This window comes from Mizuhopecten yessoensis, unplaced genomic scaffold (genome assembly GCF_002113885.1).
Source record: "Mizuhopecten yessoensis strain PY_sf001 unplaced genomic scaffold, ASM211388v2 scaffold5229, whole genome shotgun sequence".
Lineage (NCBI taxonomy): Eukaryota > Metazoa > Mollusca > Bivalvia > Pectinida > Pectinidae > Mizuhopecten > Mizuhopecten yessoensis.
Window position 1 is genome coordinate 1,300,516 of NW_018405944.1, and position 20,207 is coordinate 1,320,722.

The 20,207-nt window shown below is 37.0% G+C and overlaps 2 protein-coding genes across 2 annotated transcripts in view; one reads left to right on the forward strand and one right to left on the reverse strand.

Annotated features, from left to right (window-relative positions):
- Positions 1-8,344, forward strand: part of LOC110450498 (probable G-protein coupled receptor CG31760) — a 45,212-nt gene extending 36,868 nt beyond the window's left edge. The window contains exons 8-12 of the mRNA XM_021498050.1: positions 674-888; positions 2,459-2,597; positions 4,010-4,118; positions 4,547-4,735; positions 7,451-8,344. Of these exons, the coding sequence (XP_021353725.1) occupies positions 674-888; positions 2,459-2,597; positions 4,010-4,118; positions 4,547-4,735; positions 7,451-7,546 (748 nt within the window). The 3' untranslated portion in view covers positions 7,547-8,344. The remainder of the gene's footprint in view (positions 1-673; positions 889-2,458; positions 2,598-4,009; positions 4,119-4,546; positions 4,736-7,450) is intronic.
- Positions 8,345-12,038: 3,694 nt separating this feature from the next.
- On the reverse strand, positions 12,039-19,564 carry LOC110450442 (protein fem-1 homolog C-like). Its single transcript, XM_021497976.1, has 2 exons — positions 19,403-19,564; positions 12,039-15,945 (listed from the first exon to the last, which is right to left on the reverse strand). The coding sequence occupies exon 2, from the start codon at positions 15,927-15,929 to the stop codon at positions 12,924-12,926; it is 3,006 nt and encodes a 1,001-aa protein (XP_021353651.1). The 5' UTR covers positions 15,930-15,945; positions 19,403-19,564; the 3' UTR covers positions 12,039-12,923.
- Between the last annotated feature and the right edge of the window lie 643 nt (positions 19,565-20,207).

Here is a 20,207-nt window from a genome sequence, read left to right on the forward strand (position 1 = left end):
ATTTTTCTCTTAGTGCTGGTTTTGTTAACTATCGTGAACTTCTACGGTTTGCGCATGCGTTGAACGGAATGAAGTTCTATGTTTAAACATATTCGGGGTTTCCTTGCATTTTTGCATTGTTAAGAATACTTTCCCATTAAGCTCACTACATGTACAATGTTCCTTATAAAATTGAATCGATATCATTCTTAATCCTGATTTAAACTTAAAAAGATATGGAAATAGTCCAACTTGACCCTAACCTTTAAGCAAAAACAAAACAAAAAACAAAACAAAAACAAAAAAATCACTGAAAAGCTGGTCATCGTGCTTTTTTGTCTTTTTAAAGAATATCGGTGATATTTCGGGTCTTAATCCTGATTTAAACTTAAAAAGATATGGATATAATCCAACTTGACCCTAAACTTGAAGCAAAAAACCACCAAAAAACAAAACATTTTTTTTTTTTTTACTGAAAAGCTGGTCACCGTGCTGTTTTGTCTTTTTACAGAATATCGGTGATATTTAGGGTCTTAATCCTTAATCCTGATTTAAACTTAAAAAGATATGGATATAGTCAAACTTGACCCCGAACTTTAAGCAACCCCCCCTCCCCCCCAAAATAAAACCCCCCAAAAAACAAACAAACAAAATACTGAAAAGCTGGTCACCGTGCTGTTTTGTCTTTTTACAGAATATCGGTGATATTTCGGGTTGGACAGTTGAAGCGTGTTTACCTACCAGATAAGATTCTCCTCCAGAGGATGATCCCCCTCCTGGCGGTCACCGCAACCTATCTGACCGCCTGGACAGCGTCCGAATGGCCACGAGTGACCACGAGAAGGACGGTTAGCAAACTCAAATTCCAAGTTTGTGTGCAAGGGTGGTGGTCGTACGGGATGCAAGGAGGTACGGTTTAGTATTCACATTTAATGATATCAGTTTATCATTTAGTTTTACAGTTAACAATGTTTATCGACTAGATTAACCTGCACGCATGATATTACTGTATCACACGTGTACTAGCCTCGTTCGTGGTGGAGAAGAGAAAATAAAAACAAGCTATGTCGTTNCTGCACGCATGATATTACTGTATTACACGTGTACTAGCCTCGTTCGTGGTGGAGAAGAGAAAATAAAAACAAGCTATGTCGTTCATGTGATGTTCCATGTTGTGACAAAACTAACGACGAATATCACATAACTCATGATGTTTTTAATTTTCCGTAGAGAAAATAGTCAGATTTCAACGACGATCTCTTTGTATTACCAGTATTGAATGGTTTACATGTATGAATAGGTGAAAAATCATTCAATTCCTATAACAGTTTGATTCCATCTAAACGTGTTTCAAAAATGTTTAATTATAATATAATATTTTTTCTTGATATCGCCACCAGCACGTACAGGTATCTTAACAAATATGGCAGATTTAAGATGTACATAAGTTTACGATCGCCTTCTAGCTTCGCACAAGAGTGAAGTTCCTAGCTTTAGCTCGATAAATAGAGCAGCGGATTGGAAAGGTGGGGGTTACGGGTTCCATCCCCGGTGGAAGCACACTACTCTCTTTTCTGTTACACAAACAACTGAAGTGAAGCTCTTCATAGCCAAAATTCACTACTAGACCAATAGCTTGATAATTATAAAAGGTTTCGTAAAGCTAGCCAGCATAGATAAAGACATGAGCACTTGTAAACACGTTTTGTAAAGTCATTCTAAACAGCCTTCGAGTTGTCATCATGTCAATGAATCAGATCTAAAAAAGGGAGATATCATCTTCCCTTGTGAAGCGCTGCCAGCTATAACAATTATTTTACTTTCTGATTTTGTTCAGAGTCTTCCGATGTGTCCCTTTGTCTATAGAATTGCAAGGAAAAAAGAGGGAAAACAATGCTATATTGTCTACGTTAGTATGGAATCTATAAGAATAGGCTGACCGAGAATCTCCATGTCCTGAAAATAGGTTGCGATATATATAAACATAACTGTGAATTCTATCCAAGCTGTGAATATTTGTAGAGGATGGTGTTAATATAATTTACACGTGTGAGGGTCTGATAAAGTAATATGCTATATGTGTTTTATATCCGATGTTGTCGTCTCGTCTAGATTGAACTAGCAAATATAGTACCCATATATTACACCGCTGTTACGTCCATGTACCGGTCTTTGATTATGCAGAGGAGGCGGATGTGTCTTTTATGATCAATTTGAAAGGTTATGCTCTCAGTGCTGGTATATGATGTCTCAAACAGGAACGAAACTTCCAAAATATATCGAATAATGAGTAGTCTAATCAGTATGATGACACGAGCCAAAGTCACATTTAAACATATAAGCATGATATCCTTAAGTACACAAATACCAGAACATTTAGAAGTTCTGGTTAATTTCAAGTCAATAATTGGTAAAATCAGAGACATATAAAAATCATCATTGTGGTATTTATGCTTTATCTTCCTGATTTATTTTTCAGCCGAAGCCATCATGCTTCTTGCCGGAGTGTACTTGTGCTTTACTGTAAGAAAAGCGCCGGCCCACTTCAATGAGAGTAAACACATCACATGGTCTACTTACAACGCCATAATCCTCGGGACATTCCTCGTCATCGTCATGTAAGTCTCGTTCAAATCTCGTGTGAATGTTTATAAAGGATCGCGTTCTTTGCTAGAGTTGAGTTAAATAGAATGACCACTAACATAAACGTAAAATAGTGGATTTTTTTATGTAGAATTCTTTCATTGTATTCATCCTCCTATATTTACGTGAGAGATATTTCCCAATATTACAATACATGCATATTCAATTAACGAAACCATGATTGTGTTAATTAGGAAAACTTCATAACATGCGTTTATAAGTCCAAATTGTCATGAGGTGTATTACATTGTTAAAACAGAATATTATAATTACCCTGTTCTTCCGTCAGTTCGTAGACAAATCAGTTCTTGGACCGAAACTTTCTATTTCTTCCTATCAAAATCTTAGGGATATATTTTAAAGCCAGACAGTAAAAAGTACAAATCCAGGGTAACCGTTACTCGTTGTGAAAAATCAATGAAAAATGAGGACGTGTACGCGAAAACTGTTTCGAAATTGATCAACTGAAATGGGCTAGCGTCCCTACTAGGACGCTGAATCATCACAAGATATCTGCCAACGGTAAGAAAGATAAACATAGTTTGGTTGAAGGTCTAGTTTAAAATGCAATACTGTGCGAAAACGAATTCAAAATTCCAAGAAAGGCTTTTTCAATGCAGTGTGTTGAAAAGTCACTGAATGTTTACAAACACAAAGGTCACAAAGAAACAGATTGTGGTTCAAAGGGTCAATCCATCACGAAAACATTGTTAGCAAACTCAAAATGGAGCTTTTTTTAACGTAGATCAGTGTAACGATACCGGATGGCAATTGGTAAATGAAGAACCCGAAAGGTTTGATGTTATCAGAAGCTTTTTTATGTGCAAACAATTTGCGTTTTATTGCATGCATTACCAATCAGTGTGTTGTGGTTTTAGCTGGCGTTTACAAATCCACCTTTTAATATTACGTCACAACACTGTGTCACTGGTGTATTGATTACATTTCGATGTGTATGATTAAAAGAATCTTCCCCTACCATGAGGGTGTGACAGAGAAATCTCCAAACCGAAGGATGATATTCTTGATGGTCTTACCCGAGACTTTGATTGTTTTTCTTCTATCCTGTTTCACTCACAACTCTGCCGACAAGAGTGTTCTCTCATGGTCTGCTACTGTTGACGTGGCGTCAATACATTGGTGACGTGACGTCATACTTTTGTTATGGCTTATGCTAGATCGCGCCATTCTGCACGAGTCTATCTCTCCCTAGGGTGTGACAAGCTGATCTTTTGCGGCTTATGAGGGAGACACACATGTGAAGGGTGGGAGAAGGGTGTCATGTCCTGGTGTCATCTCATAATGTTTTCATGTGAGGACATTATGTGAGGATGACTTTAGAGATTGTCATGGGAGAAGATATATCTGAATATTTTTTATATTTCAGACATTTCATCAGCAACACAAATTCTGGTCCGGATTATGTCTACCTTATATATTTCCTACAAGTGCAAGTGTTCGTAACCATCACATCTGCTCTAATTTTTACACCAAAGGTAAATTGGTTTTTTTTTAAAACAAATCAATGTCATTATTGTACCACATATAAGTTTATTTGTTCAATTCCATGTTATGGTTCATGAAATAATGTATATCATCTTATTTCAAAAGGAAACTTTTTTTAATGGAAATAATAATTGTTTCCTATATATAAAATAGTTTTAAAAATTCTGCCACTTATCTCTGGAAATCAGTATCGGTTATTGCATTGTTTTACCCATTTTCCTGTCGTTTGTAAAGTCATTGTTTTGTAATTTGTTCTGGTGTGTTGATACTGGGTTTTTCCCCAATGTAATTTGTGACCTGAGTTTCCTAAAGCTAAACCCTCGAAAAACAAATGCTTTCGTCAAATAATTTGTACTTACATGTTTTATAATAATAACAAAAAATATGTTTAACATGAAATCACCAATCGTATTTTCAGTTTTATGCCCTGTACAAAAAAATTGAAGTTCGTGAACTAGATAATGAAAGTATGCCAACAGTCTCGCGCACTGTTACTGGGCGGGAAAAGGTCAACGTTATGAAGGTCATTAATGCAAAAGCACCGAAAAGGACGGTATCCACGCAGACGGAGGACAAACTGACTTTGTCATCGGAATGGGTCAGCAAGGTATTATCTCAATCAGGCAGATGAGGGACAACAGTTTCTTAACCCACCTTCACGTATTATTTTATTTTGAAGAGCTGGTGCCATCTATTTTTAATCAATCTAATCCCGCCGTTTTATAATATTTTTCTCATAGTCTTTTTATAATTTCAGAGACGAACAAAACTTCTTTTCACTCGTATGCCTTTTTTGTTCCAATCCCCATCTTCCTGATCACTTCTGAGCCAAGTAGTTGTTGAAGATGGAGATATATGGTTATAAATGATATATTATCAATCATTGTTATATATTTTGAGTATACAAAACAATTGGCTTCGTGCAACGTTTTAGTGGCACAACTTGTGCTGTACAATTACACTAGAATAGCAAGCACAGATATTTTGAAATGTAATCCCCCCTAAAAAAGATTTTAATACGTAAATCCACAAGATCATAATATTTGAAATCGCTATTTTACTTTTTCCATATTTTACAATATAAATACGTGTAGAAATAAAAGGTGTATGTAGTACTTGTATTGATCAATAAATGAAGTCAAAACAAAGTTTGAAAATGTTTCTCCTCCAAGTGCTTTCATCCTTTTAAGGGATATATAGGGATAATATAACAATTTACGTACATAAACGTAATTAAAAAGTATAAAAATGAATGTTCAACTTTTTCAGCGATGACAGTAACACATACACACATGTGATTGAATCTGAAACGTTGCAGTACCCAAGCTACCTTCGCGAACACTAAGACTAATAAAAGTAAAAACATATTTTGAAAATGACGCGCATGCGTTCTTTATGATCGATCAAAATGTTCAGATGGTATATGTTGCTTTCAATATAACAAATCTAAAGAAATATATAATGTTGCAAAAACCAATATCATAACCGGACCAAAGTCGCATCTAAACATATATATATACATATAGTACCTTACATGAGTTTCCATTTCATATGAAATTTATGAACAATTCGTGACGAGTTCATTATTTTCATATGAAATGAAAACGAGTGTAAGATCTTTTTTATCACATAATCAAGATTTGTGGCATTTATTCGTGTAAAACAACAACTTTCATGCAACCTTGAAATGTAAAAACCGCGTGACGTCACAATTAAAACAATCAAAATGGTTAACCAATCACAGGGCTGATAGGTCATTATACAATCGCCTCGATCAATATCACTCTTTCAGGTTCATATCACATCAGGTTTACCAGCACAAAACCCCATACATGTTTTATTATATGCTTCAACAATAAAATAGAACAAAACAAAACTCAAGGTTCTGATTTTTGTACGCGATTTAGTCAGGTTTTAATTCAACAGTTCAGCATTGTAGCTTTCGAAAACATCGTCTAGGTTCTTTATCTTGAATTAAGCATGGAAGACATGCACTGCATGTTCAATAGCCTTTTTTTATGTTAACAGCATCTTTATCCTCGAAAAGTTTTTGAAAGTTTATGATGTAACTGAGGAGAAACGTTCGCCAGCAGCCATCTCCTATTGTCGTCTGACATATCGCGTTCCGGTCTAACTGCGCATGCGCTACGACAGGTTCCGGGGAATTTCCACATAGGCTATATTTAGAAATCGATATTCACCGGATAACCAGTCTGCATGAGTCTTTGAGGATTGGTCACGTGTATATGATCCGACCAATGTGATTGCGAGAAATTGTCATGCATATAATAAATAACATGGGTTTATACGCCAAAAAATATGACATCAGTATATTCATTGGATAACACAGTACATTATGTGATAAATGTATAAATACATGTATTATGAACGTATGACACACACACACACACACGCACATGTAAATAAAGTAATATATACAGCATGAATTACACTGCATCATACAGATGTTTTGTCCTTCAATGGTTCGTCGGTGATGTTAGGGATTGCATGCATTTATTCATACGGATGAAAGTTCAACGATAGGTGTCATCCCTCATGACAGTTACGAAGAGATGACGCTAACATTAGTCCATTAAGATGAAATCAAACAGCATTTGCTTTCATAAGCGAACAATGTTAAATCGGAGGATCGGGTACAATTTGTAATATTTTACCGTTTTTGTACGCATGCATATCTGTCAGACAGGCATAAACAGATTCTGACCTAAATCTCCAACATAGTTTAATTAAGGAGGAGGCTTCCATTTTCACTTGCAATCGTATGTAACTACAGCACAATGACCCCCAGGGGAAAACTCTTTGTCAGTGTATTATGAGTGATATTTCTGTTAATTTCCGGCAGGTCTTGTTTCATTTGAGATTATAAAGCTGTCAGGTTACTTGGCTTTGATGTTCCAGAACACCGAGCCAATGTTTGAGACATCGTTCAATACGATCGGCGTGCTTGTATTGATGTCTTGTCTACTGTTATAGGAGACGATATGGCTACGTTACTTGTCACGTGGTATAGGATGAAAATGTCGCAGTAAATATACATTCAAGGGTTTATTGGTTTGTAATTTAACCATAAAAATACCAATATCGAATAGAAAAACGATTTTACATACTCAAATTTTAACGTATCAGCAATTCAGGATTTCTGTACAAGCAAAATAGAAACAAAATCCAAAGGAAGTTTCATCGAATGTTTCATGTTGTACCAAATTATTTCGATTAAGTGTGACAAATAGATTTGCTTTAAAAACCCTAAAACGCTTTTACAAGCGATTTTTATTGACAGATGTATGCTTCAACCTTTCAGACTCCTTCTCAAATAACGATAAATCTGACCGGTCGAAATCGAGTTCATCCTGCCCGTCCTGCACTTCCACTTGACCCACATGAGGAACAAGCATAACAACGGATAGGATGAAGGTGTCATGTATTCCCGTAAGACGATTAACGCTTCTACCGTTACGGTTGATGTCGCATGGAAGAATTATCTTGTTTAAAGGATAGTGAATGACACAGTTTTGTAACGTCAATTTTAGGAAACAGAACATTCTTGTCACAGATCCAATACAACGAAAGCTGTCCATCTTCAATAACGTTCCTTCAACAATAAATCCAGCGGGATGTCATGTCTACGACTTGCATTGGAGAACAAAGATTACAGCGAAAGTCGGTTGATGTGCAACAGCTCATGAACAAATGTGACATTTTATCATCTAGAGCTAATGTCGGCGAATTTCTTCACAATAAGAAGTACAATGTATTATCTGATGCCTGAACAGAATGTTGGTTAAGGGTATCACAGACTATATAAATACGGCAACTATTAAAACCGAAGTTTCTCAACCCTTGGTTAGGCATTGCCTTGGACAAGTTCTCTTTTTAGACTATATAAATACATTGCCAGCCAATGAAATTGCTACATTTTTGTCAGAGGCGGGATAAAGATTATGATAATGATTTTGTTGTCATTTCTCCAGGTTAGAAAGGTAAGAAATGTGCGACAGAACTGGTCAAGGCAACGAGCCTGCCAACTGGAAACGCATTACCTACATAGTCTACGCGTATAGCCGCTACAAAAATACAAAAAGAAAATTATTGCAGAGACCAATCCAGTAAAATATCGCTGCAAATGTCAATAGTGTAGTAGTAAGTTTCTGCTACCACTAGCCCTCAACCACTTGGTCGCGGGTTCGAGACCTACGTTGGTGCAGTCGCCAGGTACTGACTGTCGGTCGGTGGTTTTTCTCCGGGAACTCTGGCTTTCCGTCCTTAAATGACCATATCTGTTAATAGGACGTAAAACACAAAAAAACCAACCAAGTGTTGATACGTAAAATCCGTCCAAATGATATAAAGTAGTTCATTTTTCACGAAAGGATGATAAGTCGGATGAGGAATAAATTTGTACATTACAAGTACACGAGAATATCATTATATCATTATTGCGTTTATCAATTTATTGATTTTACAAATGATGCGCAGAATATGACCGAAATCGTTCAAAACGTTTCGAAAAAATAAACACTTTCGATCAGGTCATTTTGTAACCGAATGCTTGTCATGTGAAATGAAATTGATACATGTGTTTTATGATAGTTTTTTTTTTTTTTTTATTCAATGTTGCATTTTAAATATCGATGATTTTCTTTTATTTAATAAAACATTTATTAAAAAGAAACTCTTTGTTTATCATGAATACGGTATCTTCATCCTGCACCAATTGTTATTTCGTAAAATTTAATAAAGAAATTAAAAAAAAACACCATGTTATATATCAAAAACCTGTGTCTTACCAATGACTGTTTTTGTGCTTTTGAAGATGACAACCACGAATTTAACGATGTACATTTCTAGTCAAGTAGCACAATCGTACGAAACGAAATAAACCTACAAATCCAAATCCTATATTCACCATAAAAAATGACCTTATTCTTATAAATCCAAACCCCAAATTCACAATAAATATAAACTTTATTCATTTTTCAACAGTTGTGAAACAAATTATTAAAACTTTCATTTATCACTCTTGTTGGCCCGGATGTTAGCGCGCTCAAGAATCTTAATGTGGGAAGAAAATCGGAATTCCAGGAAACAGCCCAAGTGGCCGGCCAGGTGACCCCATACCTTTTCACTTCTGATCGGGGAATCAAATCTATGCCGCCTTGATAAAAAGCACGTGCATTATCCACTATGAAACCCGACCATTCAAATTCAAACTCGTACAAAATCAAACAAGAGGCCCAGAGGGCCTGGTTCGCTCACCTGGATATTTGATCATGGGAAAATAGTCTTAATAAAAGTACTTTTGCAAATATTTCCATAAATCGAGTCTCCTTAAAGTTTTTCTCGACTTCATGAAACTTTATACTTCTCTATCCCAGCATGCTATTGGTAAAATATCATCACCTAGGACCTTCTGGTTTTTTCGGAAGACATTGTTTGAAGATATTTACATATTTTACCCCTGTGACCTTGAAAGAAGGTCAATGTCATTATTTGAGGAAATTGTATAAGACTCTGTCCCAGTACCTACTGGCCATATAGCATGGCCCTTTGTTCTCCAGTTCTTAAGAAGAAATCGTTCAAAGAAAAAAGTTGACGGACGACTGACGACGGACGGACGACGGACAACACGCCATACCATAAGCTGAACTGGCACTCCGTCCGTGTCAGGTTAGCTGATAAAAGTAGACTTTGAAATATCCAAACTGCGAATTTACCATGGTGCGAATCCATTTTTTAATTTCAATTCGTCATGGGAACCAATTCTCGTAATCAAACACGTACCAGTGTTCAAAACTCTTTTAACATTTTTATTTTGTTTTTAATGCGCACAAATTCGCACGCTTCGGATTGCGAAGTAGGATAACATGCACTCACTTTAAATGGTTAAACAAACCTCTATGGTTTGAACAAACAAGGTTTTTTGGAATTTATTTGGAAACCTGTTTCTAGAAACGGAAGCAGTGGTTCTATTTGCAGTATATGACAACACCTACCGGTAGGATACTATGTTGCTTTATTACTAAACCACCTGTTGGTACCACAGTTTTGAGGTAAAGGTGTTAAGCGCCTTGTTGATTTGCAAAAGTAGAAGTATTATTGCAAATGATGCAGGTGTATGATTGATTTGATTTTGTCAGCATGCATATCAACCCCTGTATATCATCTGATGATCTAGTTACCAGAGGCGAAATAAAACTCGAGGTTGTGCTTGAAAGACATGGTATAATCACTGGTACGACACTAAGAAACAGTTTTGGGTGCATTTCTGCTGGTAGTGTAAGGAGTAGTCTCGTTCAACCAGACGCTTGATCACTTTGTAATTCAGTTCGGCGTAGCTTGCTCAGACAACAAGAGTCTGATTGAACGAGACTATGTAAGGAGTTGTAACATCGCAACAAAACGGCCGTACAATTGAAGGAAGAAATTTCTTTTGATCAAACTGAGTCTCTTATAGGATATATATTCTTCGTCTTTAAATAAGCAACAAAGAAACAGTTTTCCTGTTCATTTTAATTCATTACATGCAAAGACAAATGCACACTGAAGGCAATGGACGGAATTTGGAATTTAACACAAAATTTCTTATCAGCATAGAAATTAACAGTAATAAATAGTTACTTTCATTACACATCAACTGACAATTTCCGAAAACCACAAAGCGTTATGGGAAAATGCCTTAAATATTAAACATGTATAGCGGCCATGTTGCATTAAGAATCCAATCAAGAAATCAAAATGCATTGGAATAATAAAAATATTTGTTGTAGATAATGAACACAATTACACAACATCACTAACACTGAGGCTGTATTTGTCAACATCAAGTTTGCGATGGTAAATCTTACATAGATCTGACACGGCGTCTTCTTCTCATGTCCCAAGTTCATGTCAAAATTGATTATCGTGAAATTGCACCAAAATTTTGGAAGACAATTGCATTATACAAATTTTCCATTTGAAACTAATTATCAAAAAAATCCAATTAACCACATTAATTCTGATAAACGGGTAATATAGCCTAGAATAATCCCGTTTCCTTTAAGTGCCATTAATTCAATGTCATGGTTAAAGACATATTCACTGCTTCAAGGACATATCGGGTGCAACGTGTTGTGCAGGGAATGCCCGTCCATCGAATTCCGAAGATAGAAACTAATGAATATTCCTCCGCGGTGTAGTACCAAAATGGCTGCATACATTTTTCAATTGATAAGATTTCGAACACTTAAAATTAATTTTAAAATCGGAACAATGACAAATATTTTAAGTTCAGTAGCAAAACAAATTACGCATAGATACAATTGTAAACACAACGTTTTCTACCCGAAATCAGTTAAAGTTATCACATCAAATTCCTACGCGACTCGTTGTTAGTAAAACAACGGTGTTAATCACTCTACAATTAGTTTTGTTTGTTCTGGGTGTAACGTGCTCGCAACAGCCAGGGTCACGTGAGGACGGGCACTCGACCAAGCAATACAAACTGTGACAAACCTTCATCATCCATTCTAAAATATTTGACTAAGTTCTATTCATTATACAACGATCCTTTGTTTCACATCACCTATTTCTTCTCATTCTATTCTTATTGGCACGGGCATCTATATCTCCCCCTACCTCCACCCCCCACCCTGTACCCCTTTTCTTTTACTCTCATTCCAAATATCCCTTGAACTATGTATAAAAGTAAGCTACTGTTTTAAGTGTTTATATTTCTTTCCATAGAATTCAGTAACTATACCATCATGCCCTAAATTAATGAGATACATTCTCGGAAACGGATTTATATAAGTTATTTCAACTTGTTTCCGGATCCCATTCCTCTGTACTTTGTATGTTATGTGATGTAATGCAACTTAATTTGGAATGAAATAAAGTTTATATTAAACTGTGACAGAGAGAATCTCGAAGATTTGTGACCAATATTGTTTAAAGTTTATCGAACACTCGTAACTTAATTTTATATTATATAAGCAATACTCGCTAAAGCTTATTTTCGTTTCAAGAATAACGAAGTCGAGTTAGATAAACATTATAAACAGTATTCATTTTTTCATGATTTTCTATTTGTATGGAACCGTACATGACACACGCGGACATAGGTATTTCAGTTATTAAACGATATAAATGTTTTACACTGGAAATCTTGCTATCTTTTTTAATCATCGTTTTGATGCATGTTTGAGGTGAATTACACTTATAATTAAAATTATTTGTAGCAGAACAAAAATAAACACAAAAATAAATAAAATTCATCCAACAAAGAAAGTAGAAAGCAAATTCCAGTCGCAGAAACCTAAGTGTCAACAACTAGCATCATTTCTTTCTTTCTTCTAAACTGGATGAAGTTTTGCGAACTGAGGAAGTAGTTGGAGATATTCAAAATATTTTCGTCCCCTTAAATAAAATGTGTTCATTTATCAACTTGAATAAATAAAACAAGCTTTTGTATTTAAAAGAGATCTAGATATTAATATGTGTTAGAACAAAAGCCAATTAAAACACAAATAATATCACTAGTAAGGATTTGGGTTAAAAATGAAATTACCAGAAATATCAACTTCCAACCAGAGACATTGTTTTCATTAAAATGTTAAACTGGTTTAAGGTAATGTTGAAAATGATGTAGTCGATAAAACAACCTGACCAATCGGACTCAGGAATCCTGAATTCACATTCACACATAAGATATTGAAATTCACATAAGATATTGAGAGGTTAACACACAATGGTGACATCAGTTTTTCATTTTAGACACAGCCAGAAATGTTATTCTATTTGTGCATATCAACAAATCGTTGCAGAGGAATCGGCAGTTGCGCCCGGAAGCGGATGTCATGGTCTCGAATGACCTTGACCGCTAAGCACTGGAGCGTGTGATATTTCACAGGACACAGTGTTATTCCCCGAACCTTTATCATGACAAAGAGTGAATTGTTGTCGATATCAATTAAATCAACATGGATACCGTAATCTAGGAACAATTCAATAACTTTTTTTGTGAAAAAATTGAACTTTTCAATCCATTTCAGATGACTGTGTAACGGGGTGTCTCTTTTCAAATCCTGTACATTGACGTTTGCGCCTGCCTGAATTAGTTCTCTGGTGACGCAGAGATCCTCGTGGCGTCCCTCCCGTGGACCCTGCTCCATGAAATGGAACACAAGTTTGGGCTTTCGGGTGAGGGCCTTATGTAAAAGGGACATTCCGTTAATATCACATAAGTCCATCCCGACCAGGCGTCTCATCTGAGAATTGAAGAAGGCTTTCTCCTCAGAGGACTTATTGTTGTCCTTTAGCAGATAAATCATATCGAACACATGACTGATCACTTTATCAAAAACATTCGAATTCTGTATGAAATATTGTGTATTTGTTTGTTTGAGGAGATGTGCTTTCTCCAAGAAGTCAATCATATCTCGAAAAACTTCCAAGATGTCCTTAAACCTTGGTATTGAGACACCTCGTAGGGTTTGTATCTGAAACTTTGAACAGATTTCAAACAGTTGAGATAACGCAAACTCTTGCATCCTATGAAGAACTGTGTACTTATTCAGCAACAACGAGTAAACGTATCGTGTCATATCAAACGCTTGAACAAGGTCATCGTTATGCAGGAGTGACGTTGACTGTAGAAGAATTCTTTGAATCGTGTCCCAATGGGTCGGACCAAGCTGGTGTGACGTAATAGCGAGAGAGAGAGCATCCATAGCGTCACAATTCTTGGCCAATGAGATTAGGTCAGAAATGGAATTAGGTACATCGACGTCCTTCCCAAATATCTCTGGAATTTCCCGCAGTGAGGTCTCGCCACCATGTAACTCGGTCCGGATATACATTGCCCGTAGCCAGAACTCGTACCCTTCTTTATAATCGCCCTTGCCGACAGCCATGGCCCCCATCAAGTCATAAATGTCGGCCGACTTTGGAGCGTTGGCGTGGATACTGTCCATCAACAACTCCACGATATCAGGGGCGTACACAAGAACAGCGTATCTCAGACAATCGTTCCCTTCAAAGTCTTTTATCATAATACCAGCACCGTTGCGCACCAGTAGTTCTACTGTTTCCATGTTATGTGCTTTTATAGCGTGATGCAGAATTGAATACTGATTTTCTTTTCGGTAGTTGAGGTCTGCGCCATGGGTTACTAAGATTTTGCATATTTCTAGGTTATCTACGGAGTCCTTTAGACAGGTGCTTCCTAGTGTATCTGGAATATTGACGTCACTTCCGTTATTGCACAGCGTTTTCACCAACTCTATGTTATTCATGTAGCAGGCTGCATGAACTGCTGTCGAACCAGTTTCACAAACAGCATTGACATCAGCACCATTTTCAGCAAGAATCTTAACAACTTCAGGTTTCTCTTCAATTGTTGCAAGCCATAATGGTGCGACCAACATGTCCTTTTCCCCACAGTCGTACTTTCCCTTCTTGTTGGTATCGGCACCACATTCGACCACAAAATACTTCACCATTTCCTCCGTTCCCTTCTCGCACGCGACAAACAAAGCAGCTTTCCCATCTATTTCATAATCTACCACAGCTTTGCGATCGGCTTTAGGTAAATCTCTTAAGGCATACCTGATTGTTCTAATGTTTTTAGAAGCAATATTCTCTAGTACGAAAGCTGCTAACGACTCGGTAGTGTCCGGTCCCTCTTGTTCTTCAGTTGACATCTGATCTTTGATTCCGTCAAGGAATTCTTGGACTACTTTTCGAAAGTTTACTATTTCTTCTGCAGATGTCTGTTCAGTATTGTTGACATCCTCTGATGTCCGTTCAGTACCGCTGACATCCTTTGATGTCTGTTCAGTACCGCTGATATCCTCTGATGGCTGTTCAGTACCACCGACATCGTCTGATGGCTGTTCAGTACCGCTTACATCCTCTGATGTCAGTTCAGTACCGTTGACATCCTCTAATGGCTGTTTATAACTGTTGACTTCCTCTGATTTCTGTTTTGTATTGCCTGCTTCTTTTGCGTCCTGTTCAGTACTGCCATCTTCCTCTGATATCTGTTCAGTACTGCCAACTTCCGACGATGCAGGTTTAGTACTGCCAACTTCCGATGATGCCAGTTTAGTACTGCCAACTTCCGATGATGCCGGTTCAGTGCTACCGACTTCCGCTGTTATCAATTCAGTACTATCAATTTCTTCTGTTGACTGTTCAGTTCTCTCGACTTCCATGATCGAATCTTTTGCTTGACCGATCTGATTTTCTGACAGTTGCTCAAGCTGAGTTAAGCGCCTTTGTTCTTCTTGGTAAATACTTTCAGCTGCAGTCAGGATAGTATCTACGCTATTGAGGTTGCGTAATGGAGCCGTCCGTGGTATTACTACTGCATCAACATCTACAGGACTAGAAGTACTGTTCGGAATGTAGGATACGCGTTCCTCTACGGGGCCGTCCTCCGGTGTGATATTACTAATAACGAAATTTCCAGAGTCCGAAATGTCAGCTTCGTTGCCGGATTCAGTTCCCCTATGAACTGCCCCATTTACTAGATCACGTCCAGATTGTGGTTGTAAACTGTCTACGTCATCACTTCCGTGAGATGAACCAGGTGGTGCCGTGGTGTCTACGTCATATCCGACCTGCCTTGCTTGATTACAACCTGTTCCAACAAAGACGTTCGGTTGATTAGTCTCATCAGAAGCATGAACATATACCTGTCCATTACAACTTTGGTCTGTGACTTCCCCAGATGTGTCCAGTCCATGGTTATGTTGACCATTTCCGTCCCCTGAAGAATTTCCGTCAGCTTTATCCATCAGATCCGTTTATGACCTGCAACGTAAAGTAGAACTTAAATAGGGTTAATGAAACAAATGAAATAATATTATATTTTAAAGCAGTTACTGTATACCAATGTAGGTATTTTGTTAAGAATGGTAGATAAACATTATGGAAAGCTCAACAGGGCATTCTTCTCAAAACAGCTCAAATAAAATAGAAATAACTCAATGTGTTTAGATAAATAACCCGTAACACTACCCCTGACCCCACCTCTAACAAGAATCTGACCACATCAGGCAAAATATTGGGTCCGGCGTTTGACTGTAACCATGACCCTTAACCATAACCCTAACGAGAGTCTTACAACAGCAGGCAATATCTACGGCTCTAACCCTAACCCCGACTTCGAAACAAGAGCCTTTTCATAACAGGCAAAATATTTATTCGGCGTCTAATCTTAACCCTTACCAGAATGTTCAACGTCTATAGTAAAACGTATGAGAGAAAAATGACATTAGAACAATGATATATTTTATAGTTTGAAACTGAATTTAGTCTAAATCCAGTTTGATGGGAATGACTACATACATATAATTCATGTTTTACAAATTAATGTTTTACAGAACAGTTGTGAAAAGAAACATAAATCTGAACACGTTTAAGTAATTAACATATTCAGAAAATGGTCATGTCACACCATCTGGGTGTTAAAAACTATTGAGATCTAGGCGAAAATGTCCACAACATGTTTAAAGGTTGGACATTAATTTCTGCCATGGTTTACGCTTTAAATTTAGATCAACAATGGAATAAAACAAAGTGAAGCTAGCCTTCAGAGAAAAATGGAATTTATCGAGTCGAGTCAAATCGAGTTTTGAACCATCGTCTCTATTCATATTATGATAAAAACTATGAACAACGCACTGTAAATCGCCTTCCTCCGACGAATGATCAATCCTACGTTCTATTTAAGTTTGACCGAACATTTAAGTCTCTAAAACCAATAACTTTATATATATTTTATTTCCCTTTCTTTTCATATATTATGTATATGTTTGTTTGTCGCGAAGCTAATTTATAAACGCATGTGCAATAGGGTTAGTTTTTCCTGAAAAGACTAAGAACGTGGCTTTGCCAATATATAACGAGTATAATACAATATTACGGAGAATGTCTTTGATATGCATTAACCTATTCATCTGCCGGAATATCGATAAATTAATTGAGTTTTTATCCAACACGGATGGCTGCAGAAAATCGATACCGTTAACGTTATATCCGGCTTGTAGCTTGATACTGAATGTTGGAAGGGAGATAACTCTAGGTTTGAAAGGAAGGCTGTATTTTTTTAAAGGTTTGACTCGGACAAATGGAATGTGTAGAGTTTTGGAAACTTGATATCACATCTTCACAACGACAGCAATAAAATGGCAGCTATATTTGGTTATTGTTAGTTTTATTTACGGTTGTTCTTTCTTATTTGTTTTCTAAAATATCTAAATGGTAAATAAACAGACCTAAATTTAGGAGAAAATATGTACCATCCAAGCCAATGATCTTGAGCAAAACAGAAACAGAGCAGAGGAGTGTTAAAACTAAAATCAACAGTCCATATCCCAGTAATTCAATCTAACTTCAGGTTCATGTTTTTAAATTTGTTTTCGTTAAATGATAGATCGATCCGTGTAATATGTTTATGATATAATCATCATGAAGTCATACACAATATTGAACTAGACTTTCCAATATTACATAATAGTTCATTCAAGCATTCACAGACTTTTTTTTTAAATTGATATCAAACTGACGATGTAAAACAGCAAATACCAAGGTGTTTCAATACAAAACCTAATTTTGAAGAAACAACGTTTTTGCCATGAAAGACAAGTACGGTGCAATGTACATTTCTCATTGTAACAACACTGCACTGGAAGACACAGGCAGGTACTATGCTCATTGCAGCGCTACTGCATACTAGAACACTTTCTTTGACGAGAAAGTATTATTGGGTAGAAAAAAAACGTGCACTTTGTACGATTCTCTTTGACATACTAGTTTATTTAGCCAGAGTAGCTTCCTCTGGCCCCGACACCAGACTTAGACATTTTGACAGATATTAGATGGCTGCCTGGTGTCAGGGCCAGAGGAAACTCGGGCTGCCATGTACTGTTACTTTCTTTGGGAGAAATTATTACTGTGTAAACACATGCACAATGTACGTACGGTTCTCGTTGCAACAGTATAGTGCACTGGTTGGTGCATTGGTGTATATACACACACTGATACTACACTCGTTCGGGCGCTTTCTTAGGGATTAGGTATTAACAGGTAGATTGGTACTTATACTTCCTGTAGTAAAGCTAGCTACTCTTACACAAATCTCCAAGAGAAGGTATTTATGAATAACTCCTTGTAACGGTACTACACTAACACATAATTCTCCCAGGGCAAGGTTTAGAAGTAAAACAATGGACTGGTTCTATATATTCCTTGTACCGATATCATACCATACTGATGCAGCATTCACCTGAAAGGAAATAGATGCGTACAGCAAAAACAGTTCCAATGACACTTTCCTCAGAAGAAAGTTTTATGACATGTAATCTCCTCTTTGTAATAAATCGAGGTTCGAGGTTATTATATACCGCTTTATCACAACCTAGTTATTAGGTCGTCTCAAACGGTTCACAAATTAGTATCCGCGGTATTGGGCCTTAGCAATCAGCCAACATCTTTCTCAACTCCCTTGCGATCATATACAGCCGGTGCTGCCATTTCCACGCTCACAGCGAACATTCAACAATTCCGGCACTGCCCAACCACGTACTCATGTACAGCTGAGTAGACTGGAACAAGCGGAGTTAAGTATCTTACTCAAAGATACAACGCAGTGCCGTGCCGTGACTCGAACCCGCAACCCCGGCGTCCTACCACTAGACTACCATGTCCCCCAAACAATACCAATATTACACTAGCACAATTCACCAATGAGAAGAATGAAAACACCATGCAGATGTGATGGAGCAAAAATCCTTTATAAGTTCGATACTTTTTTTCTTATAAAACACTTGCATCTTGAATTAAAGTAAAATTTACATGATAGCTAGGAACCATTGACGAACTTTGTAAAAAGACTGCTACACCAAGACATCCTTCTGCTTTATTTAAAGTGTTTTGATCAATTATGAGAACACTATACCAAAGGCAAAGAATCGACTCTGTAGTAAACTAACATGGCGTCGATCACACTCCTGTCTATTATTGGGCGTCTCGGTGCGTTTGTTTTTGGAAAACTATGATTGATGGTTCCTTACACATAATAGCAGCTTTAACGTAGTTCCCCGACTTGAAATAGACCCAAGCACATGTATGCATTCGTTTTCCTGTCGTCCTGTTCTTACGCAGAAGTGTATAGAAACACTCAATAAAAATACAAGTCCTCGTTTCCTGGTCGTATGCAGACACTCACAGGAAGTTAAAATAACGTCTAATGACCTTGACTACATACCTTATTATTTCTTCTCATGGATACAATTCATTGGACCTCCGATATTTCGCTACCCCCGAACAGCCATGGAAACTCGATAACGTACACGCGCGCTGTGTGTATTGCTATTTATATCTACGCACGAGTGCCGCTTCAACAGTATAGACGGCATGCGGCGAGAGCATGTGTGAGGGAAGCGGTATGTTTGTGTTCTTCTACCAGCCATAGAAATACGGCTGGGTCGGCAGGTTAGCGTAACAGAACTTACACGTGCTCGAGCTTCTGATGATGACGAGGTGTATCAGACACATATGTACCAACTATATTCGCGAAGGAACGAGATATCCGGACTAATCGTACAGTGGCCTGTAAATAACTGTAAGCAATGTCTTCGACTCTGAAAATTATAATTGTTTTTTTTGTTTTTTTGTTTTTTTTTATCCCAAAATGGAACGTCAGTAATAATGATTATTTATCACGAGTCGTCACATCATATTCCGATGCCCTATCATATGGTAACGGACATTCTTCCCAATATTTGATAAGTGACAAGTGGACGGAATCATCATTTTCTACAAGAGTTGCTTATACTCAAGAGGATCTTGTCTGTTCTATCAGTACTTAAAAAAATGTTATTGTTTGTTTGAATTTTTATTTGTTTGATTTAATTTTTTGTTGTAAAAAAAATTGTGTTTGAGTGTATGTGTTTTTTTGGTGTTTTGCGCGTTTTCATTTTTGGTGTCACTTCGGTTCTAAAATCTTTTTGAGGTCGAGCACTATATAGTTTGGTGCTCACAATTTCATAGATTGTTTTATTCACACACAC